Source organism: Ciconia boyciana, chromosome 3 (assembly GCF_034638445.1).
Source record: "Ciconia boyciana chromosome 3, ASM3463844v1, whole genome shotgun sequence".
Classification (NCBI taxonomy): domain Eukaryota; kingdom Metazoa; phylum Chordata; class Aves; order Ciconiiformes; family Ciconiidae; genus Ciconia; species Ciconia boyciana.
In genome coordinates this window covers 88,858,296-88,885,183 of record NC_132936.1, presented here as the reverse complement: position 1 = coordinate 88,885,183, position 26,888 = coordinate 88,858,296, and the positions used below count along the sequence as shown (strand labels likewise).

At 37.3% G+C, this 26,888-nt stretch overlaps 1 protein-coding gene across 1 annotated transcript; it reads right to left on the bottom strand.

The window, feature by feature from the left end:
• Nucleotides 1–374: 374 nt before the first annotated feature.
• On the bottom strand, nt 375–25,175 carry CATSPERE (catsper channel auxiliary subunit epsilon). The gene is given in 13 exon segments (XM_072857730.1): nt 375–501; nt 1,495–1,548; nt 2,796–2,956; nt 7,042–7,141; nt 9,816–9,868; nt 17,726–17,839; nt 17,841–17,950; nt 17,953–18,193; nt 18,577–18,724; nt 22,736–22,759; nt 23,368–23,480; nt 24,576–24,653; nt 25,158–25,175. Coding segments are annotated over 13 exon segments (1,341 nt in total).
• Between the last annotated feature and the right edge of the window lie 1,713 nt (nt 25,176–26,888).

Genomic DNA, 26,888 nt, shown 5'->3' with positions numbered 1-26,888 from the left:
AGAAGGTCAGGCTAACACAAGCATGAGGCTCACAACTGTAGCTTAACTTAGTTCAGCTTGAAAGATGTCTGTTAAAATGTCTGTTAAGCTGTCTGTCAGCCACCACTGACCTATACTCGCAAATCGGTTAAAGTTGTATTCTGTTGAATACAACTTTAAATACATTAAAATTAATATATTTAATTGAAACTAAATACATTAAATGATATTATAGAGATACAAAACGTGCTTATAAAACATTAATAATATTTCATCTGTCTAAAATGACACCATATTTTGACAATTTGTTTTATGGGTTATCGTTAGTATGACAGATAATCTGGTCTTTAAGTCCAGATAGATAGTATGATAGATACTGGTCTTTAAGTCTTGCTCTAGTTCTCTTGAAAGCTGAGTAATCTTTGTATGTTTGTAGTAGTATATTTGTAGCTGATGATGAGGACAACCAAAAAGATGAAGAGCATGACGACTGAATAGAGCCTAATTCTAGATGTATCTGACCTGAAATGCAAAGGAAATAGGTTTAAAATCCAATTACTTTTTAGATTCCTGCCTTAATTAGTCAAGAATATCTTGGATTTCATACTGGCAGTACCTTCACTCAATACAGTAATGACAATATTTATTTGCTTAATTATTAGGGATTTCTTTTAATCTGTATGGTCATAACAATTCAGAATCCAACAGGAATACCTAAATTATTTGCTTTTTCAGTCAATGGCAATTGACTTTTTCAGTCAATGGCAATTCCTTTGATTAGGGAACAAGAATAAAGACTTTTCCTAATAAGAGATGACTGTACTGGGGTCCTTAGAAGTTCATTTGGTTTAAAAAGCTTTCCAACTCCAGCTATCTTTTGTGCAGAACAGAGAAAATAAAATACCACAGAAGTTGGAATGCGAAGCAGGTAGTAGTATCCACTGGTTTACCAGGCTGAGGCCTGCAGGCGCGGGATCTGAGTAATATCTCTGAACACTTTTCACCTAGTCAAATAAGTTCTAAGCCTGGCTAATGCAAATCTCTGAAGTTTCTGTGTATGTTGGAGAAGCGCTAATGGGATAATGTTAAAATTTTTTTTATTCCTATTCATGCAAATCCTGTATTTTTACCAGGATGCTGCGGGAACACGATTTCTGCAAGACTAATATTAATGGCTAGAAACGAGTCTAAGCAGTTGCAAGGGACCTGTCTAGCTTTGGGGATCTTGTAAGAACACTTGCATTACACCAAGCGAGGTTTGACAGGCTGGCAAACTTTCTGTTCGCTTTCAAATAGAGATTCTGGAGAAACTGCATCATTAAAAATGTGTGGATAAATTCTTCTGCCTTTATCCGTGAATCTTGTGCACAGAACAAGAACATGGTATCTTGTCTTTATGCTTTTATAATATCAAGTTTATTTCACACAAATATTAAATAAGAAAATAATAGAATAAGACTAGAAGAATAATGTATTAAATAACAATAATATTTAGGAACGTCTACTAGCTGTTACCTTTCAATTACACCATATGTACGGACTGCAAAGAGTGCTTTTACATCACAAAAACTGAAACACATAAAAAAGCCCTGTTAGGTTATTTTTGCAGCTGAGAACAAAACCAGAGAATCTTAAGACACTGTCCGGTGCCCAGAATCACCCATCCTTACATATTTAATGAAAAATTTAAGTTCTTGATAAGAAAATTAAATTATTAAATTATTAACATTATTCAAAACCTTGTAAAGTTATAAGTAACACTCAAAATTAAGTACATAGTCGATTTTTAATATATTTGCAGTTACAATTATTTTTTCCGCAGTAAAGTCAACTTTTGTGGGCATTCAGGCATGTAAATACACGTTTTTATGTGTCCTCTGCCTTGGAAAAAGCACTTTCTACAAGAGTCATCCCAGCGGTATCAGCAGGGCTTGTGGAGGTTTAAACAGGAGGTAACGTGTCTCTGCAAAGATCAGGAAGCAAGGGATCATTTATGGCTTTGAGAGAGGTTAGAAAAAGTTTGAAAACTGTTCTCTTTACTGTAGGCTTAGTATAAGCAGGGAACATTGCAGAAACTGCAGTGCAGTAACCAGTCCTCCCTGTTTCCCATTTGACCTCTGTGCTGGTGGTTCAAGGAAGCGGGTTTGAAAGAAGGGGAGAAGAAAAGCCAGAACTCTCTCCTGTGCCAGGACCTTTTTTCGGGTTGTGAAACCTTACACTTGTTGGTTTCAAGTGTAAGGTTGGCTGGTAGAAATAAGCCACCAGGAAATGTGAACATACCAGTTTATTTTATTGACTTCTTATTGGAATTTATCTATGTTCCCAAAATATATGGGATGTGGGGTAGTACACTAAATATTATACAGATCAATTTATTTTAAAAAATTTGGAGTGGATAAAAAAGTTGAAATATTAAATTGTTGGTTTGCAGTAAAGGGAAGACAAATATTCTCAAATAGAAGCAATACTCTCGTAAGTTCTTGTAAAACGATAGATAGGACATTTTCAAAGATTTTCAGATAACCTATGTTTATTTACAAATAGTATGGTTATTTTTTTGTAAATGCCTCATTGTTTTCAGATTACGTACTCAGTATATATGCTGTGGGTGAGTCTGAAAAATGGAAAAGTCAAGGATTCTGAGAAATGACACCCTAATTTCTAAGTTAGAGCTAGGTAGAAGTGAAAATCTTGGTAGCACCCAAAGCCAAAGGAAATCCTGAGCAAAAATATTTTAAAAATATCAGTGGTAGGTATTTCGTCCATTTTCACCCCACATCATTACATTTTATGACATGAAAAAAAAAGACAATAACCTGCAGTTTCGATCTAATATCCTAACTCTGAACACATAAATGGCACGATGACTAGTAGCCCAAACAATGTAATTGTTCAAAGTGCTGTTTAAAATCTGATACGGCTCCTGCAGTCCTTCCTTTGTACTGTTCTGATGAAACACAAAACAGGATCTGTAATTCTGAACAGAAACCCTTATTTTTGAACTAGCTTTGAAAAGCAATTTAACACAAACACGGGTTTGGTGTGGTGGTTTTTTTATGTGCAAGTAGTGGCTGAAAATTACTAATAGATTCTGCTATGAAAATGTTCAATTGAGCATAAATTAAATGCCCATATGAACATAAATTATATAATTCAGTCCCTTGACAGAGCTATTAAGAAACTACCAATAATTTACCAAACACATATATCAGTCCTTACAGTAACTGTATTTTTCCTAAAGACATAATCTTAGAGAACTTTCTGATTTTGCAGTTGTAAGTAGTCTGTATTCAGTTTATCATATTCAGTCTCTATTATACAGATCTCAAGGCTACTACTAAACAGAAGAGACAGAATATAAAATAGATAGAGAACTTGGAAGATGCCTCAGAATTTATTTCTGAAAATCTTCAGAAAATATTTTCCTCAATCTGAAAGGGGCATGAAGATGCTTCATAATTATGGCTAAAGTCCTGGACAAGAAGGTCCTGGACAGGACAAAGCATTAGTTCTGAGGATATTACAGAACATATTCTTTTTTTTCCATCTAGCTTGGCTGCTTGAAGGTAAAAACCCCAGATGTCATGGTTCATACGTTCTCTTTACATTCTTTCAACCTCATAACACTTGTGGGTTCCTGGCATGGCTTCCAGTGGGAATCTGATCAATCAAACAGCAAATATAAAAAGAGGTTACTTCCTGTACATTTCCCAAGATGTATCGTCTATCTGTACATGTCTACATTCATACCATTGGTATGCATATGTAAGCTCTGTTAGTCAGAAAATCGTCCTGTTAATATAGGTAGAGAAGGTACACTAACATATAAGATGTGAAGGGTCGCTTCTGCAGAAGAATGAATTTTAGGGAAAAAAGATGCATGCAAGCATTTCCTTGGCTAAATAAAAGTAAAAAGTCTGGGGTAAGAGTTTTATGTGTGTTCTAAGAGTCACGTTATCTTCATAGAAAACTAGAAAAAAGGTCAGCCATGAGGAACTGACTCTCACCTACACTAATGGGCCAAGGTAATGGTGATTGAAGAGGTTACGTTAGTGGACATGTTTAGAAGAGGTTTGTAGTCCCATATGCAAAGGATTTTCTTATTAAAAGATGCAGAAATGTAATTAAAGTTCCATTAAGAACAGTTTGCTGGCAGGAGAGTTGAGTCTGCTTTGCTTCTTCAAAAGTCTACCATCAAGAGGGTGGGAAAAGCAGATAAACCTTCACATAGAATAATTTTTAATGTAATTGTGCAAGGCTAAAAAATGGCATGAAATGAGCTGTCAGAGCTATCAGGGCTTTAGCAGAGCTAACAGAGAGACCCAGACTCTTCAATCTGAATACATAGTAAAGAATCACGGCTTGGAGGAGAGCTCATAAAGGAAATATGATCTTCATGAATAGTGAGCTGAAAGCCTTTTCAACTTGCCTGTCTCAATAGATCTTCTGGATTCCTCTCTCCTGTTTACAAGAATGTTCCTCACTGGTAAGAGCAAGGTTATGTTAACCCCACTAGCATCCACATCCAGGCAGATGAAAAGGATTTAAGCGGGAAAACATATTGCAAGTTGGTATAATAATAATGGAAGTGTCCTGGTATTCTTGACTGATAGTCTCAGAAGATCCTGAAGCCAAAGTTGCTGAGGAAAAGTTAGACTGCTGAAGGCCAGCAAAACCACTTGGTCTTCATCCTACCTCACCTTGACAGTCTCCTATGAAAGGCAGGAAACTGGGGGAAATGTGTACATCAACTGTTCTAAACATATGATCGGGAATGAGTCTGACACTGATCTGAAAGCCAAGCCTCCCCTAGAGCATAATATCAATAACATTATTGATACATAAGGCAAAAAGAGCAATACTGAGCAAAAAGAGCTCTCTTCATAAGAAGCCACATGGAGAAGACAAGGGGCAATGGCTGCAAGTTGCACTGGGAGAGGTTTCATCTCGATGTAAGAAAGAATTGTTCTACAGTGAGAACAATCACTCACTGGAATAACATCCCCAGGGATGCGGTAGAGTCCCCATCCCTGGAGGTTTTCAAGATACGACTGGACACGGTACTAGATAATCTCATTTAGGCTCTCTTTCCCACGAAAGGCTGGACCAGATGATGTTTCGAGGTTTCTTGCAACCTGGGCTCATCTATGATTCTGTGATTCAAAACTATTTTACAAAGATATTTAAATTTATCCAGAGTTATATTTGTGATTAAGATTAGATTCTAGTAATGAGAAGGGTACAAATAGGTCAGGCTTCTTAAATATGAATTGATGCATAGAAGCAGCATTGTTTTTATTAGAAGTATGTTGTAATGGTAGAATTATTTTAAACAGACAGATGTAACTGTAATGACGAAATAGATTTCACCCTAAATTTAACTATAGCTGCATTTCTAGTATCAAGACCACAGATAGATTACTAAAAATGCTTACTGAATTGTAGTAACATTATTGCCCCTTTGAGCAAAAGCCCAAATTTGGGGTTCTGTGAGACAATTTTGTTTAGATGGGAAATAAACGCTGTGAAGTTGACCTAAATGCCAAGGAAACTACTGATAAATCGGATATCCAAATGGAATCCTTTCCAAACTGGCATTGGTAACAAAACTGTCTCTGGCTTTGATATGGAGAGGATTTCAGACAAATTTCTGTCTCTCTGAACAACAGGGCAAAGATAAGGTTTTGCAGAAATTTCAAGCCAGATTACTCCAGCCTTGTCCGCAAGAAATAACTCATTCTTTGCCTTTATTTTTTAGGAAGGATGAACACAATTTTTGTTGCTTATTCTGCTTCTACTGGCTTGAGCCCACTCTTCTTCTGACAGCTTCCTGGTAAGTGTTTGCATCTGAGGAATTTTTTTTAGTTCTGTAATCCCTGTCTGGCTTCCTGTCTAGCACTCTTCTTTGTGTTACAGTCTTCTGTATTACAAGAGTTTCAGTTATTCCTATTGTTGACCACAAAGAATGCTTTACTGAGTATTAAGTGATACCTTTGCCTTTCTTGCAATATAATAACTAACAATGTAGTTATTAACTAATTATTAAGGTATTATATTAACTAATAAAGTATTTTCAGCACAAAATTATCCTTTTAGATCATTTTATGGCTAGACCAATGCAGCATTGTCATATGAGCTTTATTACACCTTGTCAGTGCTTCACCATGCCCCCCTCCTCCAATGATACCAGGTAATACGAATATGAAGTAAGATCACAATAGATTTTATTCATGCTATCACCAGCTATTTCTAAACATACATTTTCATACCTGTGGTCCCCATATTTTATCCAATGTAGAATTTTTACTTTGTTTAAGCATCATGGGTGTGTTTTATACAGACAACCTGCCTGTTAAAAATACAAATTAAAAAAAAACCCAACAGATTAAAAATGTGAATTTTAAATGTGTATCATCTGAAAGTATGGTACATGAAAAGGTGGCATCATGCTTCAGTATATTTGATTTACTTACCTTTAAGAGATAATTGTGTTTGTTAGGGTTGCAAATGGATAAGTAGGATCATGTCCAAACCTCCAGCATGGCTATATATGTATACAGAGAAGAGTGTCAAAGAGTTCTTTCATAAATTGACCTGTCAGAGGAGGCTACCAAAGTTCCCATAACACCATATGCAGATGAGGAGTTGGCTTAAATATCCTTTGTCATCCTACTGAAAAAGGAAGCAGTGTACTAATTTTAATTATAAATAGATCGGGCAGAATTAGTTTTGATGACCATGTGGATTAGTGCGTATCATTTTTTTTCTCTTTGGAGAGAAGGCAGTCTGAAATTTCAAAGTGATTTTTGAAGTTTAATTTCCCAAGCCATATTCTGTTGGGCACATTTTTCTTCTCTTTACTGTATTGTTTCAATACCTCCCACATGCATAACTTTGAATAGTCTATGATGTTAAGTCCAGTATATGAAATGTTAAAATGTTATGCAGCTATATACATCCACTCAGACTAAAGAGGTCTCAGCATGTGTAAGAACAGTCATATGTTGCATGTAGACCATTATGCATAAAACATTAAAATTACATTCTCAGTAGATGGCTTACTTCTTTCATGAATGAAGTGTACCCATAGTCAGTTCTGCCTTTCATCTCCCATAATATAAAATTTGCTTCAACATTTCCAACATATGAATCACCATCATATCTGTAAAACATGTGGAATGTGACATCTCAATAAAACAGCACAAGCACACAATCAGCCTTTGTATTCAGAACTGTGCATGGATCAGTGAGCATGTAGAGCTGCTGCCACTGTGGAGGGTAAGACAGGTAGGCAGCATGCTGACAAGACGTTTTACTCTAAGGCATCTTAAGGCGTTGTGGTTTAGCCCCAGCCAGCAACTAAGCCCCACACAGCCACTCGCTCACTCCCCCACAGTGGGATGGGGGAGAGAATTAGAAGAGCAAAAGTGAGAAAACTCGTGGGTTGAGATGAAGACAGTTTAATAGGGAAAGCAAAAGCCGCGCACACAAGCAAAGCAAAGCAAGGAATGCATTCGCTCCTTCCCATGGGCAGGCAGGTGTTCAGCCATCTCCAGGAAAGCAGGGCTCCAGCACGTGTAACAGTTACTCGGGAAGACAAATGCCGTCGCTCCGAATGTCCCCCTCTTCCTTCTTCTTCCCCAGCTTTATATACTGAGCATGGCGTCATGTGGTGTGGAATAGCCCTTTGGCCAGTTGGGGTCAGCTGTCCCAGCTGTGTCCCCTCCCAGCTTCTTCTGCACCTGGCAGAGCATGGGAAGCTGAAAAGGCCTTGATTGAGTATAAACACTGCTCAGCGACAACTAAAACCTCCCTGTACTATCAACACTGTTTCCAGCACAAATCCAAAACACAGCCCCATACTAGCTACTATAAAGAAAATTAACTCTAGCCCAGGCAAAACCAGCACAGGCGTCTTTCAATTACAGCACTGATGTGGTGCAGCAATACCCACTGAGACCAAAGCATCCTGTACTATGTGTGAAAAGGAACATAAAGATTTGATAACATTACTCTTGTCATTGGACTTGGACGCTTTCTGCAGCTTCACATCCCTACACAACCTTGGTAGAAGTCGTCTTCCTCGTGCCTCACAACTTATCAGCAGTTTACTTACAAGGAAATAACAGGTTGGAAATATCCTTCATAATGAAGTTCCATTAGGCAACGATATTTATCCCAATCATAACAGCCTATCTTAAAAAGGAGAAGTTTTATTCAGGTATTGAATGTTGCACTCTGTTTCTCTTTTTCATATGCAGCCCAACTAGAATGAAACCTGTAACTCTTACCTGGTCCTCATCTGTTGGGTTCCACAGAAATTTCCTAATGAAACAAAAAATCAACAATCATTAAACCTCTTATGTTTATTTATCTTGATATAACACAGTGTCAATTGTTTAGACAGAAAAGATTTCAACCTGCCACTCTTCTCCATGACTTAAAAACATAAGCAGCAGTCTTTCTTTCTACTATACAGTTTAAACTTCCTTATGTTATTAAAAATCAACTTAAAAATGACACTAGTTTCTAAAGATTTGTAGCCAACTATTGCTATCAGCATTACCCAGAACTAGTAACTAAAATTTAGATAACTGAAAAATTACAGTCCCCAGTTTCTTTACACTGTTCATTTAACAGCACAATGGGTGAAACTCTGAACTACAGCAAATGCCCATTAACCTGTTGGGATCAGGTACAGATAATGCTTTTGCAGATATTTCAGAGAGTAATCTGAGAAGCGAAAAAAAATATTTCAGTAGTTTTCTGCATTGATTCAATCAGGCTATTCTGGTAGAGAATACTTAGAATACTAGTTCACTTTAAGTTCATAAGTACTGTGTCTGTCCCGTAACAAAAGAAAAAGATGGTAAGGAATATTAGTATCAGAACAGCCTCATTTTATATTAAGTGATATATATTCAAATATAGCACTTCAGTTTCATATGACAGTATGTCCAAAATGCCTAGTCTTTGGGCTGTTAATACAGTGTCTTACCCAGGTATTTTGTAGGTAGTGAAACTACGTTTTTCACAGACTACATCTACCGGTCTAAAAGACAAAGCAAAAATAATCTGTATAAATTAGCTTCATTTATTACTTCAGCAGTGCACAAACCTGTAAATGACTTTTCATTATTCTACACTTTAAGAATTATCATTATTTGTACAACAATTTTTCATCTATTATTTTGGTATTCTGAACTCTATTCACAAAACCCCCTTTCCCAATAATTCCAGGATGTTACCGAATTTTCTAAGGATATGAATTTTTAAAGAAAATATGAAAAAGCTGTCTTTGGGGATAAATTTTAGGCTAGTTTCAAAGTAATTCTAAAGGTAAAAGAGATCTATTGGTTATGCTTTTACTTTCCTGAAGTCTTTGATATGTCAGAAATCTGAGTACGAGAATGAAGTTTGAGTTAATAATACTGTACTTCCAATCATGGATGTAAACAGTTCAGAGAGTTATATGAAAATAAGGCTGAACAAACATCAGAAGATTATCTTCTCCATCCCACTGCCCCAAGACAGGATAAAGGATACCTACATTACGCTGGCTTTCCCAGGGATGATAACGAGAATTGATAATATTATGGAAAGTTGGATATTTTATTAAAAAAAAATTTTTGCTAGGTTTTTTCCTCAGAAGTTATAAGCTATATAAATCTGTACATAATTTTAAGAGATAAACGTTTCAATTATTTTTATGCATTTATGCAGCAAAAGAAATGTCTTCTAAATCTAGTAAGTGAAATATATGAGGCTAAAAATACCACTATATTAGCACTTATTTCAACTAGTTACCCAGAAGTAAGTAAATGACTAAAACTTACCTCTCAACAACAATATGCCTTCCTGGAGAGCAGCCAACATAAAAGTAAGATACCTGAAAAAAATACAAACTTTAGTTTACCCAGGAAACCTTCCAGAAATGAACCTCGTCCGTGCACTTTGAGGAGTCTGGCCACTACTAACGGGAATAATGGCTATTGCACCAGTTCTGCATGCTGGTTCAGTACTATGGCTCCTTTCTTGTCCACAAACTGTTTCATATCTTACTCGTCTTGGACACTTTTTCATCAATACTCTACTGTGAACTTCCTCTCTTCTGCATTTCTACTTAGACAGTGTTTATATTATTTTACCTGATGTTAGTTAATTGGAAGGATATGAATTGGAGTGAAATCCTCCTCGCAGTGGGTCAGGATTTGCTCAAAAGATTCTGAGAAGCATTGTTACTGTATTTTTTTTTTCAAATTACCTTATCAAGCTACAGTGCCTACCTGATCATGTAATTTCCATGCATTTTCAAAGATGCTAGGCTGCAGTTCAACTGACATAACACCGCTGGTTAATTCTCTACAAAAGAATCCCTCGCCCAAAACAAGAATTTATGTTATAATTTATTTTGAAATAAATCAGTAACACCAAAGAAATGAAATGCATCAATATCAAGGTCATTTCATTTGGAGGCAAGAGGCACCTATTATTTCTTACTTTATTATCACATCACCTACAATGTCAGCATCCTGTTTTACTCCCACTGTACTAATACAGGTATCATTGTGGTATTACAGGTGGATGTTTGAGGGACTATGAGACCCAGTCCTGGCAGTCAGTGATTTTTAAATGCTTAATTGATTCCAGAGAAATCAATTTGCAGATGTCCTGGTTTTGGCTGGGATAGAGTTAATTTTCTTTTCAATAGCTGGTATAGTGCTGTGTTTTGGATTTAGTATGAGAATAATGTTGATAACACACTGATGACTGAGTTGTTGCTGAGCAGTGTTTACACTGGTCAAGGACTTTTCAGCTTCCCATGCTCTGCCAGGTGCACAAAAAGCTGGGAGGGGGCACAGCCAGACTGGCCAAAGGGCTATTCCGTACCATATGGCGTCATGCTCAGTATATGAACTGGGGGGAGTTGGACGGGGCACAGCGATCGCTGCTCAGGGATGGGCTGGGCATCGGTCAGCGGGTGGTGAGCAGTTCCATCACTTGTTTTTTCTTGGGTTTTGTTCCTCTCTCTCTGTCGTCGTTTTCCTTTTCCTTACAATTTATTATTATTATTATAATTATACTTTATTTCAATTATTAAACTGTTCTTATCTCAACCCATGAGTTTTCTTACTTCCGCTCTTCTGATTCTCTCCCCCATCCCACTGGGGGGGGGTTGTGAGTGAGCAGCTGTGTGGGGCTGAATTGCTGACTGGGGCTAAACCACAACAGCAGACAAACCACATTCTGCAATGCAGAAAATTCAAGTTTGGGTGGGAGGTTGATCACTGTTGTGGGAGATTTGGGCTTATTATTGAACCCATTAACAGGTGCAGTAGAATCTGGAATTAAGAAGGTGGAAATAAGCAGAATTACAGACATCCTTTCTGAATTCACTTTTTGCAGAACTCTGGCTTGTGGTGAGATAAGTTGAAAGCCATAAGGCATCCTACTGTAGCACTGAAGCTGAAATCTATCAGTCAGAGACTGTTGACTCAGGCAGCCCTAAAACAGAGTACTTAGCTGGTTGCTCCTATTGTAGTTTTCCATAAAGAAATGCCAATTTCAGAAAATCATTGGTCCTTGCAAACAGTACTGAAGACAGCTGATTGTATTTCCCATCTGTGATCTGAGATTCTGAAATGGCAAGGTTTGTTCACTAGCATTTTTAGCACTCCTTGAAGGGGAATATTAGAGTTGAATTGGAAGCTTGATTCAAAACTTTTAAAGATCAACCCTTTCTGACAAAAGAATAATCAGGCTACTTTGTCCTTCAATGCAGAGCATAGTGATGATATCATCAGATGCACATAGGGGTCTTTATGGCTCTATACTTCAGTATATTAATGTCAAGACCTTTGTCCTTGAATACTGGGCTAAAATCAGCTGCATGAATTCTGTAACTTGCCAAGAAGCAATCCATTTTGACTACTTTGAATGGAGGAAAAAAAGGGTGGAATGGCATACCCACACAGACATTTTGAGGATCCTGCCATCATTACAGGTACGAGCTGATATGGAAAGAGAAACTGAACAGCATGCTGAGGGGAGGGAGCAGAGAGGAGGAAGTGTGAAATAATCAGACATGCTTAAATGAAGGGCTCAAAGATGGATTCACATCACGCAAGTGACTAGGGAAGTCACCTGCCTGAAAACAACCACATTTGACTGCATGGGGGTGCTTGAGCAAAACACAAGCAGAATTACCTCAGAAACCACAAGTAATTTCTGCTCATAAAGTAGGCTTGATAAATTTGCTAATCTGAGTTAAAAGGAGGCAGAGGAATACGTGTGCTAATTCTGGGCATCCAGTCCCTTACAGTCCTTCTCCCCAGGTGCACAGAGCAAACTGAAAATATGCATTTGCTTTTTATGCATCACGGTTACTATCAATGGCATAGGTGATTACCATTGTAGCTAAAGAGAAATATGGTATTCTCTGCCACGACTTGGGATCTTTGGAGATGGGGGTGCAAGATGTAGAGCCCTGCCAATGATAGATTTACTGATAGATTTAAGATTGTTTCATTCTTTGGCAGTGAGATTCTCATGGGTGATAGTTGGTCAAAGAATCCAGAAGACTACAGGACAGCTCACCAAAGTATAAAGTCTGTGCTAATTGTTGAAGAAGGTTTTAAAATAATCTGGTATCCTAAAGCAATGGTGGGTTTTCTTAACAAAATGAAGGAGGCATTACCAATGTCTGATGATTCCTGGCAAATGGGTGAGTATCTGGATGAAAAAAAAAGGAGTGAATCCTGGCATAAGAGCTCCAATGCCAGTGATTTTAAAGTGGGTTGCAGTACTGCTGATTTAAAGATGAAGTCAAAGAAGACTGACCATGTGTGATATTTAGCCCTTTTCATGGATCATTTGCCAAAATCTTTGGGTGGATGCTTCACCTAACTGAAAGTGTAAAAATCTTGTCTTGCATGGAAAGCAAAAGCAGCTATTCAAAACAAAACACAATACAGAGTCTGAGCTCATTACCAATTGTCAGACCAGTTTAAGGGGACACATGAGACTGGCAAAATAACTACTAAAAATATAATGAGTGTAATTATGGGAACAAATAAAGGAAAGCTGTTAGTAAAGCATACAAATCACAGTAGTTAGGACTATTAGGCATCTACTCTTGCTTTCTGAGTATCTCAGGACATTTTAATTACATCCGGATTCTTCTAAATAAAGCACAGTAAATTTAGTTAACTAAAGCATTTCAGTTCTTAGGTGATTACCTTGTGACATACGAAGGTTTGAACCCTGTGAAATAACAGGGAATTGTAATTCATTTTAAACATAAGAACAAGGTCTAACAACCCATGCATCTGTGGAATAACACTCTCCCAACTATACCAGTGCAGTGGTTTAGTCTGTCTGATATGATATTAATCTGTGCTCAAACTCTGATGCTTCAAAGGAGAGTGAAAACAAACACACCTTCACCTCACAGAGGGTAATTTGGCCATTGTGTATGGGGAAAACCATACCGTTCTAATTCCTACAGCATATCTGATGGAACACTTAAGCCTGACATTAAATTACATTAGTTTTCTTGTGCAGAGTTGCAAGCATTATGAAAATGTTGAGGGCAATGACCACTTTCTTTTATCAAACATGAAACAAGTGGATTTCTTAGGTGTCACATTGTAAAACTTTTCCTTCATTTACCAGCTAATTTTTGTGATCTTAAAGCCTTCTTAGTATTTTTACATTCCTTTTGAACAGGGGATATTAGAACTGGACACAAATATATTAGTCTCAGCTTTATCAACACTACGCACCAAAGCAAACTGATCTTCTTAGTTCTTATTCATATTCTCTTTCTTATACGTACAAAAGTCCCATGCGGTCGTTTGCCAGAGCACTGTACTAAGGCTACATGTTGAGGGGCTTATTTTAACAGTAGCTGAAGTCATCTCCTTCAAAGAATGAGGTGGCTCCATCGTGCCACACTCCGTAATCTCTCGTATATCTTTCTAGGAAGAATAGCTCTTAGTTTGTATGTGGAATGTAAGGCTTAGAGTCTGGAAAGGCTCTACAATGATATTTGTAAAAAGGCTTACCAAATGAGAGAAGACATTTTTTAGCCTGCAGTAGGCTATCAATTTGTTATTAATTCACTCATACACAAAACACAACAACATCCTGATCGTCAAAGGGACATCTGCGTTTCTGAAAAAAGCTAGTTAATAGTATGGAAGAAGGTCAGAACTGTCTCCTGAGTAACCTGGGTATCAATAACACTTTTAGAGATGGAGAGAAGATTTGAATAAACCTGTGTGCAAGTCTAAAACAAAAGTGAGGATAAGAGAGTTAGGATTGATCTCCAACCCCAGATCCTCATCAGTGAATATAACCTGGGGATGTAGGTTTGTTCAACATGCTGAAAAGCCTGTCAGCTGGAACATAAAGAGTGAAAATCAACTTTGGAATAAATCTATGTATTAGGTAAAATGTGCATGGTTTTTCTGTCAATAGGAGCCTTATAAACCCCTTGTATCAGGATTATCTATTTTATAATTTATAAATATTGTATTTGCTTTCCCTGTTGTGACTCATGTCCGTTGTGGGCTGCATAGGGCCCTTCTTGAAGTATTACAGCAACAAGCAGTATTTTTCCATTAGCAATATTAACTGTATTATTTAATTTATGTAAATAACTGTCAGGGCAGTTAGTGTAGTACTGAAGAAAGTTTTAATTCCTTCTTATCAAAACTACATTATCAACTTAACATCTACTGTATAAATTTTCTGATACTCACAGTGCCTTTGTATAATTGGATTCTAAAGTATAGTCAGTTTGATGGTAAAATGTAAATGTCTAAAAGAGACTAAAGAAAACAATAATTAATAAAAATCTTTAAACCACAATGATCCGTCTAGTGAGAGAAAAGATATCTTCATGGTATCTGGAGAATCTGAAAAAATGTCCAATTCTACTTCTGGAACTTATTTTATATGGGTCCTCCACAGTGCCTACGTTAAGTGAGAGGCTGAATCTTTTTTCTGCTCATGTGGTTCTAGGTTGCCCAAGCAGTGTATCTGGGATTCATCTACCCTAAATTAGATATCTGAACTACAGGTCGATGCATCCCATAAACCAGGAGCCTTCATTTAGTTGAGACAAATGCCCTAGCACAAAAGACTAAGCCTGTGCTTTTTGAACCTCTCAGTATTTTTACACTCTTCAGATTCCTTTGGAAAAGGCACCCGAGAGGTCTACTCTCATCCTAAGCAATGCAGCTCCCTCCTGAAACACCTGAAAATAAAAGCATTGTCATGCTTGCAGTGTGCTTGCAAGGACTGCACAACTCAGCACCCTCATTCCTATCTCCTGTCTTTTCCTTGCTTCACGCAGACGCCCTCAGCGATTTGGCATAATTTCTTTTTAGAGTCACACATTCCGCATTCCTTCGAAGATCCCCGTGTCACAGAAGAGAAATGACTAGCTTCTACTGCAGACACTGCTGTAGTGAAACAATTTGCTGTCTTTAAGGGGATGTGATCATATGCAGGGTACCTACCTGGTCACCTCTACCAGAATGCCAATCCCATTCCACAGTCAGCTCCAGGAGAAAAAAGAAAGCCTTTTTTTCTAATGATATGGACTGTGCATGTCCAGCTGGACTGTGCATGTCCAGCTTATCTAAGTGGTCCCTAATTAGATCCATTGATACTGTAGGTAGTATCTCTCTCCCACAAAATTTACTAACGTGAATGGAGACCTGGTAAGACTGAAAACAGAATTTGTCAATAAAGACTGAGGGAGGAAGGCACTCAATACTTCAGCCTTCTCTTTATCCTTAGTCAGTAGATCTCCAGCCTGGTCCAGCAGTGGGCCCACCTTTTCTTTTTTCTTCCTTATGCTGTTGATGCACCTACAGAAGCCTTTCTTGTCACCTTTCATATCCCTTGCTAGTTTCCATTCTAGCCAAGCTTAGGTTTTCCCAATTCTGTCCCTGCATGTCCTTGGTAGCTTGTCCCTGCTTCCATCTCCTGTACACTTTGGTTTTGCATTTGAGCGTAATCATTACCTTATGTAGGGTATGTTGCTGGACTTGATTTTGTCATGCAGATGTGTTTATAACTACAGTATATTAAAGTGCACTTCTATTTGAAACATCCCACAGTCCCCCAAGAAAAAAGGCGAGAGGCTCAGCCTGTCTTCCCATTTGGACAGAGTTGTCTCTTGCCTTTGCCAGGAGTAGTAACACAACACTTTTGTGGATCAGCGCTAGTCAGGCTGGGGAAGTTGCAGTGGCCATGAGGCAGAAACTCTCAACAAAGAGCACTGGAAGATTGATTAATGGGTTTCCTTCTCATGCTTCTCCTTGCTGAGTCAGTACATAAATGGTACTCGGGTGTAGTCTTCTGTGAGCCTTCATAAGCCTGACTTCTCTTTGAAAAGGGCCACCAAGAAAACGGCTTCAGTACTATCCTGTGACCTCCTCTCATGGCACTGTCAGTGTGCCTTTCTATGGTATCTGGAGGTTATTATCTTTAGCGAAAATATTTGTCAACTCCTCTTTGGCAATCTTCTTGCCAGTACTCTTGGCCTGGCCACCTGCACTGTGCAATAGTTGGGCTGGCAGTTCTGCCATAGCTCTGCCTAGCTACTTCTTGTTCTTTGTAAATAGTCTCTCAGCTGCTGCTGTATTTGCAATGATAAGCTTGGCTCTCAAGCCATCACCAGGCTACCTTGTTAGGAGCCATCCTCTGTGTCACATAAGGTGCATCAGTAGGTAAGACTGAGTGTCCAATAAGCCTGATAGCTTCACCTTGCAAGCCTAGTCCCAATGAATATTTATTGTGGCCTTTGGAGCTGGCAAATTTTGCCTGAGAGGGCTTTTCCAAATGATCCTGCACTCTCAGAAGTGTTTTTGATTGGAACAACAGCTCAAAACTGTAGAATAAGATTTCTCAAGTTTCATGAACAATTTTGTAGGACATGGCTGTGGGTGGTGTCCCCCACTGCTCCACTGAACTTCACGGATACGGACTCAGATTGGACTTTTGTACATTTACCAGGTGACTCAAGTAGTCAAAAAGACATACCATTGTCTGTAGAGTGAATGGCATCTGCTCAGTTGAATTCTCCTTTAATAGCCAACTAAAGATGTGTAACTACCTTGGGAAAAGAATTGATGGGGTTTCCTGAGACTGGAATAATGAATAAAAGGACTTTAAAACAGTTGTGTCCTACTTGGGAATTCCAGGTATTTTCAATATGATGCTGTGATTATAATCTGAAAGTGAGTGCCTTAAAAAGTCATAAAGTTGCAAAATAATCTCTTTAATGTACTGAAAAAGTTGTTGTTGTCATGCCATTTCAGTCACCTTCTCTTGAGAAAAATCAGAGCTATCATGCCATTAAATTTCTAGTCAAACAGAATTGCACAAAAATAATCAAGCTATCTTCTTGTAACAAATGCTAAGGCTGAAAGCCAGAGTTTTCTTATTAGAACCATACTGAATAGGGGAAGCAGGTTAGAATCATACTGATAGGGGTGCAGGTTAACAATACCTGAAGAATAACAGTTTGCTAACTCTCTTCTTGGTATGTCTGTCCATCTAAAAATAATCATTTTCAGTCTTAACAGACCAATGAAATGAATAAATATTATTCTACTACTGTCATTTACAAAAAGGTAGCTTCAATGGTCTCTGACTTGAAATTTCTTTAACTTTCTCACTTAATTACAAAAAAACCCTTAATAACTACTTAAAATATAACATACTTAACCAAGAATAATCTGGTGAATAGTGCTCCCATGAGACATCTCTGATAAAGAAAATTTTCATCCAGATACTTGAAAATATCCATTATCTGTGTTGTTTTTGCAGGTGTAGTAAACGCTCACATCATCCCACAGCAGCCCAGATGACAATGCTGCATTTATGTATATCATGCTCATAACAGAACTGCAAGGAACAGGTAAGTAAAGATTTCTTAAGCCCCAAAATTGTTGGCATTATAAACTGCCAGAAGAAAAAGTCTGGAAGAGCTGCAGCCACTGCAGATCAGCAACAACGTAATTTCAGATGGGACTGAGTCATAGCTAACAGGCTCTATATATAAAGAAGCAGCGTTTGGAAAATTTAAGAACTTCACTACGTTTGCTGTATCTCCTATTTTATTAAATGTTTCATTATATCCAAGATAAACCTCAGTAGGTGTCCATGCTGCCAAAGTACTTAATTGTTTTCCACTCTGTTAAAAAAAATGACACAGTGATTAGGTAAATGGTAACTTCTCTTAAAGTTTATATCAAGGGTGTACATTAAGAAATCAAGATGTTTTGGGATGCGTTTTCAGCTAATCTAATTAGGAGAGCTTCACTGAAATTAATTTATGAATTTAAGGTGTGATCCTAAAAATGATTTCATATGGCTGCATGAGCTCATGCAGTGAGAGCCACAGTGTGCAGACCTTATTTCAAAATGTTCTTTAAATAAAGTTGTTGCTGTCTGGTCATTTCTAATTCCAAACCCAGCATTACATCAATGAAAAGTAGATCTAAAATAGATTCATCCAGACATTTAATGAAGACCATCCATATCTTAAATGTCAAATGAGAACTACAGATAACTTACCTGCACTGGATAGACAGATGAACACCAATATCTTGAATGTATTCCAGTTATTTCACTTTCAGGAAGCTTGTGTTCTGCTTCAAGTTTAAAAAAATTATTAGCTTCTTGTTTATAAAAAGTACCATTTATTAAAACTATGATTCCATTTCTGTTAGAGTCACATTGGTTACATTGTTATTTAGGCCTTGGGTCAAAGCATCTGAGGGAACTTTTATTTCTATATAAGTTTTGAATCCATCATTTTTATAGAAAGTTCCAAAATTTGATAATAAAACTGTTGTTGTTGGAAAACATGCAGACCATTTAACAGAGAGGTCACTATTTTGGGGGGAACAGAGTGAGATGTAATTTTCCTTGCTAGGAAATGATTGTTTGGGCCTTGGAATTATAAAAGGAGTATCTAGAACAAAGCATCCCTGAAATACCGTTGGCTTTTCATGTATTTTTGCTATGATGTCACCAGATATTGCAGGTGCATCAACAGTCCATAATCTGGAAACAGAAGAAACAAAAGATAAACAGAGAAACTTAAAAGATGAAAACTTCAGTCAGTTGAACTGACTGAAAGAAATTCAGCTACTGATTAATGTCACATTCGTAGAAGAACTGCACCTACAGTGGTACAAAATTATTTCCAAATTCTGTTCTAATTCCAGAAGATAGATGATGAAATTAAATCAGGGAGAAAAAGATGAAAATTTGCCTGCAGTTGGACTTTAACTTCTAAACTTACAAAACCAGGCATATTCCTGTCTTAGTGGTGTCTGGAAACTGTACATGACTGAAAGATCTGACTGAGAAGAGAGTATCTGGAGCTAAAAATGAATGGTTGTAACATTATAACTCCATGGAATAATACAGCTTTCACTATTACTGAGGACACATTCTCCCCACCTTTCCCACAGCCTTCTTTGAGCTACTTGGAATGCACAGAGGAAAACAGATTAACAAGAACTAATACCAAACCCTGTTGCAGATGATGGTCAGGGTCACTGATAATTCAGCAAGAGTTGTGTTGATAAGCAGTAAGAGAAAATGGGGCTTAAAAGAGATAACCTATGTGTAGGAATAGGCTTATTGTAAATCATGCAGACTAGCAAACCTGACAAAAGAAATTGTCATGAATCTTGGGAATTTCTAAGCCTTTGGGAAGAAGAATTCTTGGTTTCTTACACACTCAGTGTGTGTGTAGGTATGCATCACATTGACAGTTACACATGCATCCCTAATGCAGATATTTTAAGCACTGAAAGCAGAAAATGTTAGTATGCTTGGTAAGCAACTAACTTAGAGAATCAGATTAAAAAATAACAAATCATATTATGTAATTCTATATCCTTATGCTTATATGCTTCACTTGCCCACACTCAGTGTATTGCATAGAATTATTAATTAATTCTACTAATCCGTTCATTGATGGGTTCCTTACAGAGATCAACAATCTGTGTGGTCGTCCCAGTTACAGGTGCATAGCATACTGTCACTTTATTAGGATATACATTGATATGAACACAGCTCTAGTAGCTCCAATATGTCAAGTCCGGAGTAAGTTGGAAACTTAAGAGGTTTCCTTGACGAACATTCCCAAGAAACAGAGGGTGTGGATAATGCAAGTTAATCAAGACAGAGAAATTATTTTTGTTACTTTTCAATTAATAGTAGCTGCACGGCTTTACAATATTACTTCCCTAACTTCAGTTGGCATAATACGACTTGTTCATTAAATACATAGGATAATAATGGATCTGATGGGGTGCAAAAGGCCAGCATCTCTGAAGAAGATGACTTGTTCAAGTATCAAGGCCCAAACAGTTCTGTTTCACTACATCCGGATACAGCAGGGCTGACAGAAACTTAAAAATCAAAAAATTCAGGTCAGTATAAAGCAGACCTGGGAGGAGTATAAGCTTTCTAGTTTTGGCTTCTGGAGAAAATGTGATGCAGGACAGAACCTATTCCTATTCTTACAAACTGTTTTGAGTTTCCTGAGAAGCTGCTGCTGAGTTTCAGAGGAGACTTAAGAAGCCTAAGAGCCTCTCACTGGCCGTTTACCAAATACTGAGCAAAACTGTGAGTCTGTCCAAGGTTCCAAGAGCAAAAGAAGCTGGTAGCTCAGTTAAGATTGGTCTTGTTTCTTTTTCTCTCCTTTCACTGGAAAATATGTCTCCTGAGAAACTGAGTTGGAAATTTCAGTTTTCATACCTTGTCTAGTGATAATCATCCTGTCCAGTCTGACTAGAATTTGAATTAGTCTGTGGGCTCAGTGCTCTCAAGAGGGATGCTAAGGAGACTCTTGCATATGATTATTGGATACAAGTTGTTCTACCCCAAACTTACTTCAGTGTTTTTCTATCAACAGATGTATGAACTTCCAGACTTATCTCAGTAAATGAAATATTTGGAAAGGCAAAAATGATGCAAATTCTGTTCTTGTAGATGTGAACACACGTGCCACTGGCTTCAATAAAAGGTGTTTCCACAAAATAACCAAGCATATGTGAGATGATTCAGATGAATCAATAGACTCTCTTCCTTATTTGGAAGAAAAAAGACTGTTAATTTATAAAGCAATGTTATTTGCTCTAACTTGATTATTCTGCATTTCAGTTGTCTAAAAAAGCAGCAGTTAATAAGATAGAAAAAAGTAATACCAGAACTCACACCATTAAGAAACAATTTACTGAAATTGCCAGAATGCTTATGTTCCCATTTCGGGGGGTGGGGTGAATTATTTAAGCTCTGCTGTGAAAAATGCGATAGAAAAAGCCCATCTCTGGGTAGAGCAACTTTTGATATGGAGCGTTGCTATGTTGCCATCTAGTGATAAAATAGAAAGGTACAATAGATAACGACAGAGGGAGAGCAAACCAAACCTACATAAACAGTACTACCTACCCCATTAAAAGTCATACTCGTTTCTTGCAGTATAATACATAGCATTAATTACATGCTGAGAGTAAACTCTTTAAAAAAGAAGGTAAAGTCACAAAATAGTAGTGAACTTACAATTGGCATTAGGAGAGTGTGTGAAATGGGTAAGGGTCAGATGGCAAATATGCTGCAGGAAACACCTGCAGTTGAGAACCCCTTGTAAAATGTAAATCCAGAGTCATTCTCACTACCCCATGACAAAATTCAGCTCTGATGTATTTGGATTAGCTTCACTGAAGGCCCACACAGGATAAAATTTTACAGATCACAAAACTTGTGGCAAATACCTTTCCTTCACATAACTCCTGGTATATTCACATCACTATTATTTACTGGTTTGTTCTATTTTCTTATGAACTCACAATCAAATAAAAACCGTGAATTTTTGTCACTGCTGACCTGTTGTGTTTTCACAGCACACTGCAACATATGGTGAATTCTACATACTCTTGGAAAGGAAAAGAAGTAATCGCCCTCCAATGTAGTGATAAAAGTAGAGCATCTGACAGTATGAGTGTCCTTACATTAGTTCTAATATTTATTAGTCCATAATACTAGAAATAACAGTGCAGAAGAGTTTCATCAGGGGCTCCAGCACAGAAAAAATAGGAATTGAAGGGGATGGCACTGCCTCAGGAAGCTCTTCAAATGCCAGGTTTGTCTGGATTCATGAATTGCCTTTTTGTGACTGTCCAGACTCACTAAAATCTTACCACAATCCCTTTATTTATTTCTAAGAAAACTGACAGTAGTTGCTTGTGGAAAGAAACTTATTCACCCTTTGGAATCCTAGATGATGTTCCTAAGAAAAAAGCTCCTATGAACATCACCTGATGGTGGATGCTATAGTACGAGGAGTTTCCGGGATCCCTTTTGCTCTTCCCTCACCTTCCAGCCACTTCCTTGCCATTCTATTTCCTATGCAGAACATGCAAGCCCCCAGTCAAAGCATGACTGTAATATAAGCATTAAAAGAAGGATTAATACTTTGGGTATTATTTTATCACATATGTTTAGAACCCTGTTACTACGGCCATTGCCCTACTACTGCTCATCAAGGGTATAGTTAACTGTTGATTCACTGAAAATGCTGAATTCTTCAGCAACAGGTGAAATAAAATGTCTAAGATGTGGTACTTTGCACAAATACCTGAACTTTATCCTAAACAAGCTAGCAGAGACACTGGAAGCAGTTTAATTGAACCTGAATGATACTCTGCCGAGTTACCTTACTTCTTTTTTGAAATTGTGCCTGCAATATCAGCACATAAAGTAAAAATGTGCAACCCCCACTTAGAAGTCTAGAGAAAGGTGAAGAAGGGTATCTGTCCAAGATTTTTTCCTAAATGAGGATGAGGTGTTTGGTATAATATCTCACACATGTTCTGAACTTCCAGGAATGGCATGCCTGAATGGGGGGATATGTTTAACTTCGAGCTGACACCTACAACTTGACAATTAAGACTCAGAGACCATTCATTACAGTAAAAATGTTAAGTGGTTTTTGAGTCCAGTCTTGCTTTCTACTCCATGAGCTTCTATACACATGAAGTAGAACAATTACATGCAGTGAGGTTTTTAGGACTGAGAGAAAGGCCTACGAAAGTTTAAGTACTATGGTGAATGAAACAAAGGGCAGCCAAACCTGCCTAGCAGATGACAAGCTGTCTTCAAAGAAAAGGAAAAATGTCAAAATTATTACTGTAGCACAGAATTATCTCAAAGTAGAAAAAAAGAGGCCCACATGTGGGCCTCTCATCAACAGCTCTCATCATGGCTCTGCTCATCAACAGCTGTTTGTAGAGTCGCAAGTGTAACAATTTTAAATAGCATTCCATTTAAAAAATATAAATAAAATACCATACCCTAATTTTGGATGCTCCTGAGAATAGTACTTTTCTTTTTTTCAAATAGGTATGAACAGCAGGTTCCTGTCCCAAATTCCAAAACAGCCTTCCAAGTATCTGAGAACTCTGTTTAAGTAAAATAAAGGTTATTATTAGTTATATTTTTGTCCAACTAGTCCAAACAGCCTTTGTCCAAGGCTGTTTATGACAACATTTCTCTTTTGAAATGATGAAGTTGGAATAAGCTTTGATATTACAAAATACATTTTCAAACAATGACATACCATTAAAATCATATTTACTCAATCTATTCATTTCAGAATACACAACACTCAGAGCCAAGTTCAGTTTTCTCTGCATTCTTTCTGTAGCACCAGACAGAAAACAAAACCACTTTCCTAACATCTAGTTATCTAATAACAAAGATGCCTTCACAATGCAATTAATATTGCTACCTTTTTCTTCTGTTTCATTTTAGTCTTGAAGATAGTAATGTCAATTATTAAACAAATGGTAAAGATTTAGAAGATATAATGATGGCAACTTAATAATAAAAAAACCTAAAATAAATTGTGGTGCCATGCATGCATACCTCATGTCAGGTACTGTACTAATGACTAATTACTTTCTGCCATTCGTTTAGATCAGAAACCCACTCCTAACAAAAATTATTGTACATATTAATCCCTACAACTAATCCATGTGGGATAATCTTTTGAATGAATCTCCGTTCAGCTTGTACAATAGGTTGTCACATTTTAGGTCTAAATTAAAGCAGTAAATTGACATCCCTGGTTATCACATTTCATGACTTCCACAATGCTTTTGCTTAAACTTTTTTCCAACAGTTTGCTATGCAGGTGCATGAGGAAATCTGAAAAGAGACTTCTGTTTAACTGTCACAAGTTACTGCCAGTTACAATTTCTGAATATAATTTTCACAAAGACTAAAATTGGACCGAATCACTAAAACTTGCTAATTATTCTATCTCTATGAAATAGACAATAGAAAGTTCCGCCTCACTCATTATACCTGTGTAACTGCTGCAGTATTTACAGGAGAGAAAATCTTGCAAATTTTTTTTCCTAACACAGTAAAAGGAAATAAGTAAAGATGTATGCAGGCAGTATATTTCAATAAGACATTTCCACTTTCAACTGGTAAATATTCACAAGACGTGCATTTTAACCTTTTTCTTAAGTGGCATCATTTCAACGTACTTGCGATGGAATAATTGCAGTGTGGTTCAGTTTGGAAGCATCTGCACTATCAGGATCATATATGCACAAAATTAACTTCTAACAAGTAAAAATGAGACAAAAGTTGATAGTTTTTTAACAAATGCTAATATTCTATCACTGCGATAGCATTTCTTCTTGTGACAACACATAAGATAACGTAATAGTATTAAGTTACTTAGGCACTGTGCATGCTGCAAGCTAGTCTTGTACTCTTCTGTTTCTTTTTGATGTGAACAGGCAGCAACAACTGAGGGGAGCAGCACCTCCTTTTCTCAGAAATAAAGGGGGAAAGAGTAAGAATTTATGCAGAAGAATTTTTTGCCATACTTCCCTCAGAAGCCCTTCCTCAGTTTCTCTCCGTTCTTGTGGGCTATGCAGCTATATATGGAGCCTGTTCTGCTGCAGCAAAGGAAGAGGGGTTACTCACTGTTAAAACAAAACAGAACTTGTTTCTTGCCAAGGAAATGTTACAAAGCTGTTATTTAAATGTGCATCGTGTATGCTTCCATGACTGGCACATGGCTGACATGCTGCTCTTTCAGTCAGGAAGAAGGCAAATACCTGGTATTTCCATCGCATGGTACACGCAAGGGGAATAATCATTCAGTGAGGCACACTCACCACCTTTGCCACCAAGTATAGCAGTGTAAGGATGTGCACAGGGGCAGTTATCATAAAACAGCTGACATGCTGCAAGTTTACATCGTACAGTTCGCATCCTGCAGTTTCCTATTTATCTACTCAAATCAAAATGCCAAGTCTTGCAATCTGTCCTTAGAATAGAGCGAGCTGAGTAATCATACAGCTGCTTGCTCAGAGGTGGCTGAGTAGAAGAACTTGCACAGGGAGAATATAAGCTTGCTTACACAGCTGTGAAGTGCAATTATTTTTAGCAGACTGCAAACTACTTATGAATTCAGTTTGTTAGCAAGGACACTTTTTTTATTATTTAAAGTTCTCATATTTCCCCACATGATCACAATCTCTCTCACAGTCAAAGAGGGGGTGAGGTAGGAAATAGTTCATGTTATCATCTCTTTATATTAAATTTGGCAGATGTTACGAAATAAGGAATTTCATAAACAAGATGATACTAGTTCACTGTACCAATGGAATGTTTAATCAGATTCATTGTATGCCACACACATTTTAAAAATCTCAAACAAGTACACAAATTCAAAGCAATGAATAATAGGTTCATCTGCCAAAGTCTGCCATTAATCAGCCTGAATTTGTGTCAAAATTGTGTTCCATAAAAATGAGAAAAAAATTGGAGAAGAGATAGATTAAGATATAAGGCCAAAGAACACATTCAAACTTAAATTTACCCAGCTTTCTCTTATGGAAAGTGGATCTGTTCTACAAAAACAATAAATTACGTATTACTTTAAATTATCATTCAAAAGCTTGCTATTGAATAGAACTATTTTACATTATTTAAATCAATCTGCTTGTATGACATGTGTATACAGTGTCTAAAATAATGTTTTTAACATACTGGCTTTGGTTGTTCCATTGCATAAATATTTAATATTTAAAGAGAGATCTATATTTGCTGATGTTTCTCATTTAAAAACATACTTTAAGCATCTTTCATAGGCTTTTTTATAACATAGCTTCTCTCTTACCAAAAATATGTACTATTTAAATAAAGCATGTCTTCTGAAAAGTCCACCTTATTTAAAGTTACCAGATTAAAAAGATCAGTTTGCAAGGAAGTATACCTGCTGTATCAGAGTGCACAGTGGAGACCCTGTGTTGCGTCCTATATGAGCAGAAGACTTCTTGCTCCAATAAGGGAGACGTGTCCCTCTCTGTAATGACATGACAGGGAGCAAAGTGCTGCTTGTGTTAGAATTAGGGCCTCTGAGTCTTCTGCACTCTTGCTGCAGCTGGAATGGGTAAGGTCCAAGGGCAAGGGAAAGGCAGGGAAATTGCTGTATCTTGGATGTCAGAAATACAATAGAATTAGGATTGCATGAAATCAAACACCATTAAACATCCTGGATGAAATGTTAATTCTGATGAAGTCCATGCTAAAACATCCACTGCCTTTTCAAAAGAGGTCAAGAATTCATCCATCAGTTTAAGCGGAAAAAAGAAGCCGTAGACAAGGATCAGAGTTTATAATACGGAAGCATGCTTTAATCACCACTCAAGTAAAATGTTAAAAATCTACCAATTATCTTCAAATTTGCTGAAAAAATTCCATAGGACGACTAAACTAAATTTGCAGTTTTCAGGCAAAGACACAAGTAATTCTAACTAGCGTAACTGAAGTAGAAGAAAAAA